The sequence below is a fragment of the Loxodonta africana genome, chromosome 9 (assembly GCF_030014295.1).
Source record: "Loxodonta africana isolate mLoxAfr1 chromosome 9, mLoxAfr1.hap2, whole genome shotgun sequence".
NCBI lineage: Eukaryota > Metazoa > Chordata > Mammalia > Proboscidea > Elephantidae > Loxodonta > Loxodonta africana.
In genome coordinates, this window is record NC_087350.1 from 3,684,528 (window position 1) to 3,698,197 (window position 13,670).

The 13,670-nt window shown below is 39.7% G+C and overlaps 1 protein-coding gene across 1 annotated transcript in view; it reads right to left on the bottom strand.

Moving 5' to 3' along the window:
- SHC3 (SHC adaptor protein 3) overlaps positions 1–13,670 on the bottom strand; it is a 293,940-nt gene that overhangs the window by 177,962 nt on the left and 102,308 nt on the right. The window contains exon 2 of the mRNA XM_003421571.3: positions 5,457–5,527. Coding sequence (XP_003421619.2) covers positions 5,457–5,527 — 71 coding nt within the window. The remainder of the gene's footprint in view (positions 1–5,456; positions 5,528–13,670) is intronic.

A 13,670-nucleotide genomic window follows, 5' to 3' on the forward strand; every position in this document is an offset into this window, starting at 1 on the left:
CAAGAGGTCATTTAAAAAACAAGAAAGAAAGAAAAGACCAAAATGGATGTCAGAAGAAACTCTGAAACTTGCTCTTGAATGTACAATAGCAAAAGTGAAAGGAAGAAATGATGAAGTAAAAGAGCTGAACAGAAGATTTCAAAGGGCAGCTTGAGAAGACAAAGTAAAGTATTATAGTGAAATGTGCAAAGACCAGGAGATAGAAAACCAAAAGGGAAGAACATGCTGTGCATTTCTCAAGCTGAAAGAATTAAAGAAAAAATTCAAGCCTTGAGTTGCAATATTGAAGGATTCTGTGGGGAAAGTATTAAACGATTCAGCAAGCATCAAAAGAAGATGGAAGGAGTACACAGAGTCACTGTACTAGAAGGAATTGGTCAACATTCAACCATATCAGGAGGTAGCATATAATCAAGAACCAGTGGTAGTGAAGGAAGAGGTCCAAGCTGCACTGACGGCATTGGTGAAAAACAAGGCTCCAGGAACTGACTGAATACCAACTGAGATGTTTCAACAAATGGATGCAGTGCTCGAAGCACTCACTCTTCTATGCCAAGAAATTTGGAAGACAGCAGCCTCATCAACCAACTGGAAGAGATCCATATTTGTACCTATTCCCAAGAAAAGAGATCCAACAGGATCAGAAATTATCGGACAATATCATTAATATCACATACAAGTAAAATTTTGCTGAAGATCATTCAAAAGTGGTTACAACAAGTACATTGAGAGGGAACTGCCAGAAATGCAAACTGGATTCAGAACAGGGCGTGGAACAAGGGATATCATTGCTGATGCCAGATGGATCATGGCTGAAAGCACAGAATACTAGAAAGATGTTTACCTGTGTTTTATTGACTATGCAAAGGCATTCAACTGTGTGAACCATAACAAATTATAGATAACGTTGCAAAGAATGGAAATTCCAGAACACTTAATAGTGCTCATGAGGAACCTGTACATAGACAAAGAGGCAGTCGTTCAAACAGAACAAGAGGCTACTGCATGTTTTAAAGTCAGGCAAGGTGTGTGTCAGGGTCGTATCCTTTCACCATACCTATTGAATCTGTATGCTGAGCAAATAATCTGAGAAGCTGGTCTATAAGAAGAAAAACACAGCCTCAGGATTTGGAGGAAGACTCATTAACAACCTGTGTTATGCAAATGACACAAATAGAAATAATGAGAATGTTCACACAATGTGAAGAATGTAGCCAATGTCACTGATCATTATGTCTAGAAACTGGACTGGGAGTGGGTTTCACTGTGTACATTTTCACCAGAAATAAATGTAAATTTAAAATCAGAAAGAAAGAAATCCCTATGGAGCTCTGCCACACATTGGGCCACTATTAGTTGGAGTCGACTCAAGGCAACTATTTTTTTTAACCTCATGTGGAAACCCAGTAGCCTAACTTAGATAAAAGCAGAGGTCTGTGACTGAGAATGGGCTGGGGAGTCTGGCCCTGCCTACTTGGTGTTCCCACCTCTCTTAGGGAAATCCCAACCTGAGACCCCTCCCTCAGGCTTGTGGGGGCAGCACAGCTTGGTGTGAAGCCCATGCACATAGAACAGTGACTTCCTATGTATCTTTCTCAGATTACTAATTGGTGTCTGTCTTGGTCATCTAGTGCTGCTATAACAGAAATACCGCAAGTGGATGGCTTTAACAAACAGAAATTTATTCTCTCACAGTCTAGGAGGCTACAATTCCTAGTTCATGGCGCCAGCTCCAGGGGAAGGCTTTCTTTCTCTGTTGGCTCTGGGGAAGGTCTTGGCATCAATCTTCCCCTGGGTCTAGGAGTTTCTCAGTGAAGGGACCCCAAGTCCAAAGGACATGCTCTGCTCCTGGTTCTTCTTTCTTGGTGGTAGGAAGTCCCTTTCTCTCTGCTTGCTTCTCTCTCCTTTTATCTCTTATAAGATAAAATGGGATGAAGGTCACACCCCAAGGGAACTCCCCTTACTGATGTGGGCTGTGACCTGAGTAAGGGCTGTGACCTGAGTAAGGGTGTTGCATTCCACCCTAATCCTCTTAAACATAACCTAATACTGCTTCATCAACCATAAGCAGAGGTTAGGATTTACAACACATAGGACAATTATATCAGATGACAAAATGGAAGACAACCACACAATACTGGGAATCATGGCTTAGCAAAGTTGACACATATTTTGGGAAGACAGTTCAATTCATGACAGTGGCTACAGTGCAGGCTGGGGAGGGAGTAGTTCCCATTCTGGCAAGTTTGGGCAACACTAGAAGAAGTCAAGAGTCACAGTTCTCTACAATGAATTCCTGGGTAGCCTTTAACATTTCAATGTGCAATGAGGGGATATTGTGTGCCACATTCTAAAACCTACTGGGGGGCCATTTTAGGGAGTAAGAGTTAGGGGATTAGTCTTCTCTGCAGAAGACTGGAGGAACCCAGATCCACTGGCATGCACAACCATTCTTCAAACAGTCTTCCACAAACACTGGGTCTCCTGGCTGAGAGCCTGAAGAGCACTGAGCAGGAGTCAGTCTGAGGCTGAGCCCTGGCCAGGGCCTGGGGAAGCCCCTTGCCAGCCTCTTCTATGCAGCTCATACGAGGCCTCATGCTTGGGGACAATCCTTTTCTGAACACTGTAGTACTGTACCCACCATGCTGACTCCGAACTTGTACAAGGAAATGGAGCAAACACTGAAATAGCACCCCCTCTTATGTCCAGCCCTGTCATGTGGGCTCCCCATGGAGATATTGTTTTATTGCTTACAGCAACCATCTGAATAGGTGTGTAACAGTCTTACTTGGTGTGCAAATCGAGGCAAAGATTCCACAGGTAGAGATCAGTAGAGCTGGGCTCTGCACCCAGGCAGTCTAGCTGCCAGGGTTCATGTTCATCACTGTGGCAGCCATTGATGAGCTTAAACACGTCACCAGTGCCCCTGTCTCAGTTTTTAGTAATGGAAGGCTTTGATCAGCCACTTCAGCAACTGAGTATATAATCTAGTAGCCACTTCATCGTGTAGTTTTATGAATTATCTTTTAATAAGAGTTCAGTAACCCACATTCAGTGCTTTTGAATGCACCATGATAAGTCTAAACTCAGATGCCAACAGAATAAAACCAAGCTGACCCTGACAAAAAGGCCCAGGATACAGCTCTCAGAGCCTTCAAAAAATGTATGGACTAAGCTCAAGATTAAGGAATAGATAAGTAGGTGTTGATTATTTGCTTATAAAAATGGGCTTTATAAAAGGCACGGCTGAGTCCCTTTGGAAACACATTTTCTTGTGCCTGTGTAATATATCTTAATTACATTAGATTTCCCTAGGGCCTTTCAAGAAAGCCTTTAGCATATAGAGTAAAATATGGTGGTAGTTTAATCACAGGCATGTTTCATGCTCAGTTACCACTTAGGCATTAAAACCTCCACAGTATTCTTCTTGTGGATGTAAAGTGTCTGCTTCTGACATTGATCTGTCAGATCATTTCCTACAAGTGGTCTCCAGCTATTAACTAAAACGAGAAACATGTCACATGTTAAAAATAAGGCAGAGACAGAAAGCATCCTGGAGACAAGGAAAGTCATTTCCAAAAAGTCTAATAAAAGCCCAAGGCAGTTACAGTACAACCAGAATCTACCTCAAGTTTCCTGAATCCAAGATTGATGCTCCACTGGCCCTATCACTAAAACCTAAACATCATGAGATTGAAGAAAGGCATCCGAACCTCCACACCCACCCACTCTGATCCACTGCTCTGGTCTAGAATTTTATTATTAACTCTGTCCATTTGGGTTCAACCCACAAAGAGTCCCAAGAGCCAGATCCTCATCAAAGGTAAACCTGGAGTCACCCACTCCGCTAGGAGGAGAGCTGGCCTCACAGTCATTGTGTACGTGCCTTTCTCCCCAACCCAGGAAGGCTGGCAAAGCTGAGTGTAGGTGTGTAATAAACACATCAAGAGAATTAAAATAACATGGAATTATCTTAGAATTTCTAGTACTTATAAAGGAATTTCAATAGAAATAATCAACAATTCTTTCCCAGGCTACTGTTACTCCTTTAACAACAACAAAACCAACACGAGAGAACTTGAACAGTGCCTCATAGGGCTCTCCTGTTCCCTCAGACCACTGTCCATGGAAGCTGTATTGCAGGTGCATTTTCATGAGTAGGATGAATGAATGACTGAATAGGTAAACATTCATACTTTCTTTTTAAATACTCTCATTTCATGATACCATTCCTTTGTTATTGCAATTTCCATGAATCTTTTTCTACAAATATGTGGAGGTGGATGCTTTTTTGCTGTTGAAAATATCCACAGCAAAACATACAATTCAGTAGTCTCTACATGTACAATTCAGTGACACTGATTACATTCTTCAAGTTTTGCAATGATTCCCAACTTCCTTTTCTGAGTTTTCCTCCCCATTAACATAAACTCACTGCTCCCTAAGGTTTCTATGTAAACTTTTGAGTTGTTATTGTCACTTTGATCTCATACAGATAGTTCTTAAAAGAGTATAATGCTCAAGGCAGACTTTTTTTTACTAGTTAAGCTAAGCTATTGTTTGGTTTTAAGAAGATTTCAGGGGATATTTTTGGTTTAAACTTTAAAGATTATCTCAGGGCTACAGCTTCAGGGTTTCATCCAGCCCCCTTTGCTCCAGAAAGTCTGGAATCTATGCGAATTTGAAATTCTGTTCTGTATTTTCCCCCTTTCTATCAGGATTCTTCTATAGATTCTTTGGTTAAAATGTTCAGTAATGATAGCTGGGCACCATCCAATTCTTCTGGTCTCATGGCTAAGGAGGCAGTTGTTCATGGAGGCAATTAGTCACACATTCCCATATCCTCCTTCTATTCCCGACTCTCCTTCGTCTGTTGCTCCACACTAATGGAGACCAGTTGTCATGCCTTGGATTGCTGCTTGCAAGCTTTTAAGACCAGAGCCTGCTCGCAAGCTGGTGGAGAGTATATGAACTTGTTCAAAATACTGATGATGTAAAGAATGGGTCTGGTTGCTAAATCACCTAATCCCATCAATATTTCTACTCTCAATTCAATGCATTTTCTTCCCTGTGTACATTGTTGGAAATTCTCTCCTAACATTCTAGATTTTCTTTTTCAAAAAGAAATAACACAATTCAGTACATTTTAAAGTATCAATCCTGTATTACAATTTTGTACATTAAAAAAACAAAGACAAATGCTCAGGTATCTCCATCTGCAAGCAGATTAACTACAAAAAGATCTTTCCATGTGGGAGGTCCTTCAAGGACACATGTGAAGAGACACATGTGATAAACAGAGATGAATGAGAAGATCTTGACATACAGTCAGGTCCTGATCTACTCCTGCCAGCCAGTCACTGCACTCCCTGGGCCAGTCTTATTCTGGAAATTTCTAGGTTATTAACCCCTGATACCATTCCTTTTGGAAGTAAAATCACAGGAAGAGGGCTTACCTGGTAATTTGTGTTCTTGTACTGAAGTCAAGAGACCTCATTGAGCGCAGAACTTCAATGCACCCCAAGTACTGCAAGGGAAAAAACCATAAATAATGAGCCCAGAAATAGAGATGAAAAGACATTTATAACCGAAACAAGGACATTTATAGAAGTCATTCACATTTCCTAAGTTATATTTTAACTTCTTATTCTATTGTGAGGCTCTGTTCTGTTTCAATAAAAGCAATTACTCACTCCCATAAGAAAATATCCTTAGTGCTTATAATGGTACTATACTAGACTTTTATAAAACCCATTTGTATTTTCATTATATTTAGAAGTGTGTCTTTAGTAGTACATACAGTAAAATGGAGAAATCTTAACTGTATAATGCAATGATTGCTTAAGCATGTGTCTGCCATGTAACCACTGCCAGGCTTCAACATCATATACCTAGCCCTTCACAACACTTCTAGAGATTTATAATTTTTAAACAAAGGACAAAATCACTGTATGAACAACAATTTCACCAGCACTAAAGTTTGATATCTAATAAACATGTATGGGGTTCTGTGAATAAACTTCCCTATAGGGTTGCTATGAGTCGGTATTGACTAGACGGCACTGGGTTCTGGGTATGAATAAACTATAGATTACCCCCAAAAGTGTTTTATTTTGGTTTTTCCAGAAAGCACTCTTCAGCATTATTTAGCCTATATTTTTAGAAATTCAAATTTATACTTCTACGTTTGTAGCTAAATTTTTATCAGATCAACACATGAAAATGTATATTTGTATGTAAATGTATGAACATAATTAAGTTATAGATAAAGAATTAGAATGGTAGAGATATAATATCTGCATTTCAAAGCCCTGGGGGTGTTTAAATTTAGAGTCAGCAAGAAGAGACCTCATGGTGTGATAGAGAAAAGGGCGCAGAGTTACATGAATACCATGAACAACGGGGAGAGATATGTGAACACCATTTCTTGGTGGTATGTGAATACCACCACCATCATTGCAAAGTTATGTAATTGCCACAACCAACTTCAGAGAGTTTTGGGAATACCAGGACTGTGGTCACAGAGTTATGTGAATACAGACACTTTCACCATCAGTGAGCTCTGTGAATATCACACAACCAAGGTGGCAGTTACATGAATTACGTATCCAACACCACAGTTATGTGAATTCGACCATGATCACCATTGCAAAGGTTTATATGAATGTCACCAGAACAAACATCAGAGGACTATATGAGCACCATGACCTCTGCCAGAGCAGCATGTGAACACCATCACTACCAATGTTAATAGGGTTATGTGACTACCACCACCACCAACAGTGCAGGGTATGTGACTACCACTACCTTCAAGGTTGCAGAGCGTGGGAATACCACGTTGACCATAACAGTTATGTGGATAACACTGGCCCCAATGTTGAGCATATGGGAATACCACCTCCACCATTACAGTTATGTGAATACCACCACCTCCAACATTGCAGGGTATGTGAATACCACCACCTCCAACGTTGCAGAGTATGTGAATACTGCCTCCATCATTACAGTTATGTGAATACCACTGGCTCCAATGTTGCAGGGTTACATGAATACCACCCCCACTGTCGCAGTTATGTGAATACTACAGCCAGTGTTGCAGAGAATGCCACCACAACCACTGCTGATGGTTTTTGTAATACCACCACCACCAACACATATTCATTTTAATTCTTCACCACCATTGCTAAGTTATGTGTATATCTCCAACAACATCACACCATTATATGAATACTACAACCACCATTGCATAGTCATGGGAGTGTAACCATGACTAAATTAGCAGAATTACATGAATACCACCCCTACCTTCTGAAAGTTATGTGAATACTACCACCAAGAGTTACGTGAAGACTCTGCAGACTTCACCACCATCACAATAGGCAGTGTCTCCCACTTTGTCTGTCATGGAGTTATGTGAATACCACCACTACCATGGAAGAGTTTTGTGAATACAGAAGTATCATCACTGATTTATGGGACTATCACCAACATCACAGAGTTACAAGAATACCACAAACACTCATGTCACAGAGTTGTGGACTACCATGACCAACATTGCAGAGCTGTGGTAAACATGACCACAATGATCATCACAAAGTTATGTGAATATCACCACAACATACTGATGGGAGAATCATGTGAATTACATGAGCCATGCCAGCAAATTACGTGATACCAGCACCGCCACCGTGGCAGAGTTGTGTGAACACCTCTGCTTCCCTAAAAGAGCTCCTTTAAGGGTAACAGAGATGACGCACTCTTGAAAAATCACCTTGTAAGTCAGTCTTATGGTGATGAGTGGGAAAAATGGAGTAGGGATAGGATGGAGAAGTGTTTAAAGAGAAACAGTAAAAAAACAGAGAAAGAGACTGGAAAGGTTGAAAAAGGTATGTGCGAAGGCCTAAATTAGAGGTGGAGAAAAGATGGAGGAATAGACAGAAGCTTCTGACGAGCACTCTTTACAACAAAGACCTGAAAAGACGAGTGAAACGAGTATATTTATGACAAGCTAGGAGCCCTAAACATCAAAGGCAAGCTTAGAAAATGAACTGAGGGGCAGGGGGAGGAAGAGATGGTTCAGAAGAGGAGAGGAGTTACCGGAACTGAATCGCGGGGAACCCTCAGGCACCATTCCCAGAGCGGTGGCGGCAGGCTGGTACTAGCGTTCAGTTGCAGTTTCCTCAGGGAGAAGCAGCCAGCCGCACAGCCTACTCACACCTCCAGAGAAGAATGACGCTCTCGGCAAAAGCTAAGTACTTGCGTATATTTTACCGCACCCCCCCACCAAGGCGGCTTCAGCGCCTACTTCCCTGGGCCTGAGATAGGCCCTGCTGAGTGCCTATAGCCATACCCCCAACCTTGGAGAACAAATAAATTTGCTATTCAGGGAAAAGATAATTTGCCAGCCCCACTAATTGGGAGAGCTCAGGACAGAAGCAGCTCCTGTCCAGGCATAAATGGTCCATGGACTTTAAGTACCATTCCCCTCTGCATGGTCCTATATGGGCCTATTTCAGGAAAACAGGCCCTTGTTGGCAGACTCCAATCATTTTGGCTGTGCAGTGGAGAGGTGGGTGTTTGATGTTTGACATTGCTTTGCCTATTAAACAGGGTCCTCACCTATGCACACCAGGGGCCTAAGGAATGGTAGCTCCATTCAGGTTACCCAGCCACCCATGACAGGGGTCCAAGGATAACTGGTACCTCCCAGTTCCTACAACCTAAATCATTGGGTGCCCATGGTACATCTGCAGAATGCACCCACCTGTACACTGTAAGTAACAGGGACACTTTCCTCAGAGACACATGGGGGACGATTCTCAGCCCCTTGCCTTGTTCAGAGTGTGACCCCTGCTGTAACCAGATACTGGTACCTATGCCAATTACCCCTGCCCCTCTAAGACTGTAGGATAGAGGCAGTATCACACACTTGATGAACAGCTACCTGCACACCTGAGCTGAATTCATACAAGAAGAGTTAAAGGACTCCTAGACTGATATACCTGATAACAGCTCTAACCATCTGAGGATGGGACGTCAGAGCTCCGAAGGCAAAAATAATCAAGCTATCTCACTCAAGCAACCCATCTGGTCATATGAAAACAAAACAAAGCAAGAAGCTACGACACAGTAAGCAAACATGAAATAAACTAATACAATAACTTATAGATGGCTCAGAGACAACAGTCAATATTAAGTCACACAAAGGAAGACCATGATCACCTCAACAAGTTCTCAGAGCAAAGAATCCAGGGATCTTCTACACGAAAGTGCCTCCCTGGAAATACCAGAGGCATAATACAAAAGATTAATACACAGAATCCTTCAAGATATCAGGAAGGAAATGAGGCAAAATGCACAACGAGCCAAGGAAAACACAGATAAAGCAATCAAAGAAATTAAAAAGATTATTCAGGAACGTAATGAAAAATTTAATAAGCTGAAAAAATCCATAGACAGACAGCAATCAGAAATTCACAAGATTAAAATTACAGAAGTAGACACCTCAATAGAAAGCCAGAGAAACAGATTTGAGCAAGTGGAAGGCAGAATTTCTGAACTTCACAATAAAGCATGTGGAACTAATATATTTGAAGAAAAATCAGATAAAAGAATTAAAAAAAAATGAAAAAACCTTAAGAATCACGTGGGACTCTATCGAGGGAAATAACTTATGAGTGATTGGACTACCAGAACTGGGCGGGATAACAGAAAATACAGTGAGAATTGTTGAAGATTTGTTGGCAGAAAACTTCCCTGATATCGTGAAAGATAAGAAGATATCTACCCAAGATGCTCACCAAACTCCACATGAGGTAGATGTTAAAAGAAAGTCACCAAGACATATTATAATCAAACTTGCAAAACCGAAGATAAGGAGAGAATTATAAGAGCAACGAGGGATAAATGAAAAGTCACCTACAAAGGAGAGCCAATAAGAATAAACTTGGACAACTCGGCATAAACCATGCAGGCAAGAAGGCAATGGGATGACTTATATTAAAAACTGAAGGAAAAAAATTGCCAGCCAAAAATTATATATCCAGCAAAAATGTCTCTCAAATATGAAGGTGAAATTAGGAAATTTCCAGATAAACAGAAGTTTAGGGAATTCGTAAAAACCAAACCAAAACACAAGAAATACTAAAGGGAGCTCTTTGGTTAGAAAATCAATAATATCAGGTATCGACCCAAGACTGAAACACTGGACAGAGCAATTAGAAGTCAACCCAGACAGGGAAATCACAAAAATAAATCAAGATTGAAAAAAAAACACTTAAAACAGGGTACCAGCGATGTTATTATATAAAAGAAGACAACATTAAAACAATAAAGAGGGACTAAGAAATGTAGTCGTAGATCTTCCATATGGAGAGGAAGACAAGGCAATACAAAGAAATAGAAGTTAGGTTTAAATTTAGAAAAATAGGCGTAAATAACAACAGACCCACAAAGGAGACAAACTATCCTACACAACAAAACAAAATACAAGAAAAAATAGAGACCCAGCAGAAACAAAATCAACAACAACAAATATGAGGAAAGGACAATATATGAAGATAATCTACTCAGCAAAAGAAAATTAAGTGGGAAAAAGAAACTGTCCACAAAACACAAAAAAGACATCAAAATGATAGCACTAAATTCACACCTATCCATATTAATGACCTAAATGCACCAACAAAGAGAGAGTGACAGAAAGGGTCAAAACACACAATCCATCTATATACTGCCTACAAGGGACACACCTTAGACTTAGAGACACAAACAAACTAAAACTCAAAGGATGGAAAAAAATATATCAAGCAAACAACAATCAAAAAAGAGCAGGAGTGGCAATATTAATCTCTGACAAAATAGACTTTAAAGTTAAATCCATCATAAAGGATGAGGAAGGACACTATATAATGATTAAGGGGACCATACACCAAGAACATATAACCATATTAAATATTTACGCACCCAAAGACAGGGCTGCAAGATACATAAAATGAACTCTATCTGCACTGAAAGGTGAGATCGACAGCACCACAAAAATAGTAGGAGACTTTAACATACCACTTTCGGAAGGACAGGACATCCAGAAAGAAGCTCAATAAAGATATGGAAGATCTAAATGCCACAATCAACCAACTTGACCTCATAGACATATACAGAACACTCCACCCAACAGCAGCCAAGCATACTTTCTTTTCTAGTGCACATGGAACATTCTCTAGAATAGACCACATATTAGGTTGTAAAGCAAGCCTTAGCAGAATCCAAAACATTGAAATATTACAAAGCATCTTCTCTGACCATAAGGCCATAAAAGCAAAATCAATAACAGAAAAATCAGGGAAAAGAAATCAAACAATTGGAAACTGAACAATACCCTGCTCAAAAAAGACTGGATTATAGAAGATATTAAGGATGGAATAAAGAAATTCATAGAATCCAATGAGAATGAAAACACTTCCTATCAGAACCTTTGGAACACAGCGAAAGCAGTGCTCAGAAGTCAATTTGTGTCAATAAATGCACACATCCAAAAAGAAGAAAGGGGCAAAATCAAACAATTACCCCTACAACTTGAACAAATAGAAAGAGAGCAACAAAAGAAACCGTCAGACACCAGAAGAAAACAAATAATAAAAATTAGAGCAGAACTAGATGAAATAGAAAACAGAAAAACAATTGAAAGAATTAACAAGACCAAAAGCTGGTTCTTTAAAAAACTCAACAAAATTGATAAACCATTGGCCAAACTGACAAAAGAAAAACAGGAGAGGAAGCAAATAACGCAAATAAAAAATGAGATGGGCGATATTACAACAGACTCAACTGAATTTAAAAGAATCGTATCAGATTACTATGAAAAACTGTACTCAAACAAATTTGAAAACCTAGAAGAAATGGATGAATTCCTAGAAACACACTAACTACCTAAACTAACACAAACAGAGGTAGAACAACTAAATAAACCCATAATAAAAAAAAAAGAGATCGAAAAGGTAATCAAGAAACTCCCAACAAAAAAAAGTCCTGGTGAACGGCTCCACTGCAGAGTTCTACCAAACTTTCAGAGAAGAGTTAATACCACTACTACTAAACGTATTTCAGAGCATAGAAAAGGACGGAATACTCCCAAACTCATTCTATGAAGCCACCATATTCCTGATACAAAACCAGGTAAAGACACATCAATAAAGTAAATTACAAACCTATATCCCTCTTGAACACAGATGCAAAAATCCTCAACAAAATTCTAGCCAATAGAATTCAAAAACATACCAAAAAAATAATTCACCATGACCAAGTGGGATTCATACCAAGTATGCAGGGATGGTTCAACATTAGAAAAACAATTAATGTAATCCATCATACAAATAAAACAAAAGACAAGAATCACAGGATTTTATCAATTGATGCAGAAAAGGCATTTGATAAAGTCAACCACCCATTCATGATAAAAACTCTCAGCAAAATAGGAATAGAAGGAAAATTCCTCAACATAATAAAGGGCATTTATACAAAGCCAATAGCCAACATCACCCTAAATGGAGAGAGCCTGAAAGCATTCTCCTTGAGATCGGGAACCAGACAAGGATGCCCTTTATCACCACTCTTATTCAACATTGTGCTGGAGGTCCTAGCCAGAGCAATTAGGCTAGATAAAGAAATGAAGGGCATTCAGGTTGGCAAGGAAGAAGTAAAAGTATATCTGTTTGCAGATGACATGATCTTATACACAGAAAACCCTAAGGAAACCTCAAGAAAATTACTGAAACTAATAGAAGAGTTCAGCAGAGTATGGGGATACAAGATAAACATACAAAAATCAGTTGGATTCCTCTACACCAACAAAAAGAACACTGAAGAGGAATCCATCAAATTAATATCATTTACAATAGCCCCCAGGAAGATAAAATAGCAGTGAATAAATCTTACCAGAGATGTAAAGAACTTATGCAAAGAAAACTACAAAACACTTCTGCAAGAAACCAAGAGACCTACACATGTGGAAAAACATACCTTGCTCGTGGATAGGAAGACCTAACATGGTAAAAATGTCTATTCTACCAAAAGCAATCTATAGATTTAATGCAATTCCAATCCAAATTCCAACAACACTTTTTAATGAGATGGAGAAACAAATCACCAACTTCATATGGAAGGGAAAGAAGCCCTGGATAAGTAAAGCATTACTGAAAAAGAATGAAGTGGGAGGCCTTAAAAAAACTCTACCTGATTTTAGGACCTATTATACCGCCACAGTAGTCAAAACAGCTTGGTACTGGTACAACAACAGGCACATAGACCAATGGAACAGAACTGAGAATCCAGACATAAATCCATCCGCATATGAGCAGCTGATAGTTGGCAACGACCCCAAAACAGTTAAATGGGGAAAAGACAGTCTTTTTAACAAATGGTGCTGGCATAACTGGATATCCATCCGCAAAAAAATGAAACAAGACCCATACCTCACACCATGCACAAAAACGAGCTCAAAGTGGATCAAAGACCTAAATATAAAATCTAAAACAATAAAGATCATGGAAGGAAAAATAGGGACAACGTTAGGAGCCCTAATACATGGCATAAACAGTATACAAAGCATTACTAACAATGCAGAAGAGAAACTAGATAACTGGGAGCTCCTAAGAATCAAACACCTATGCTCGTCC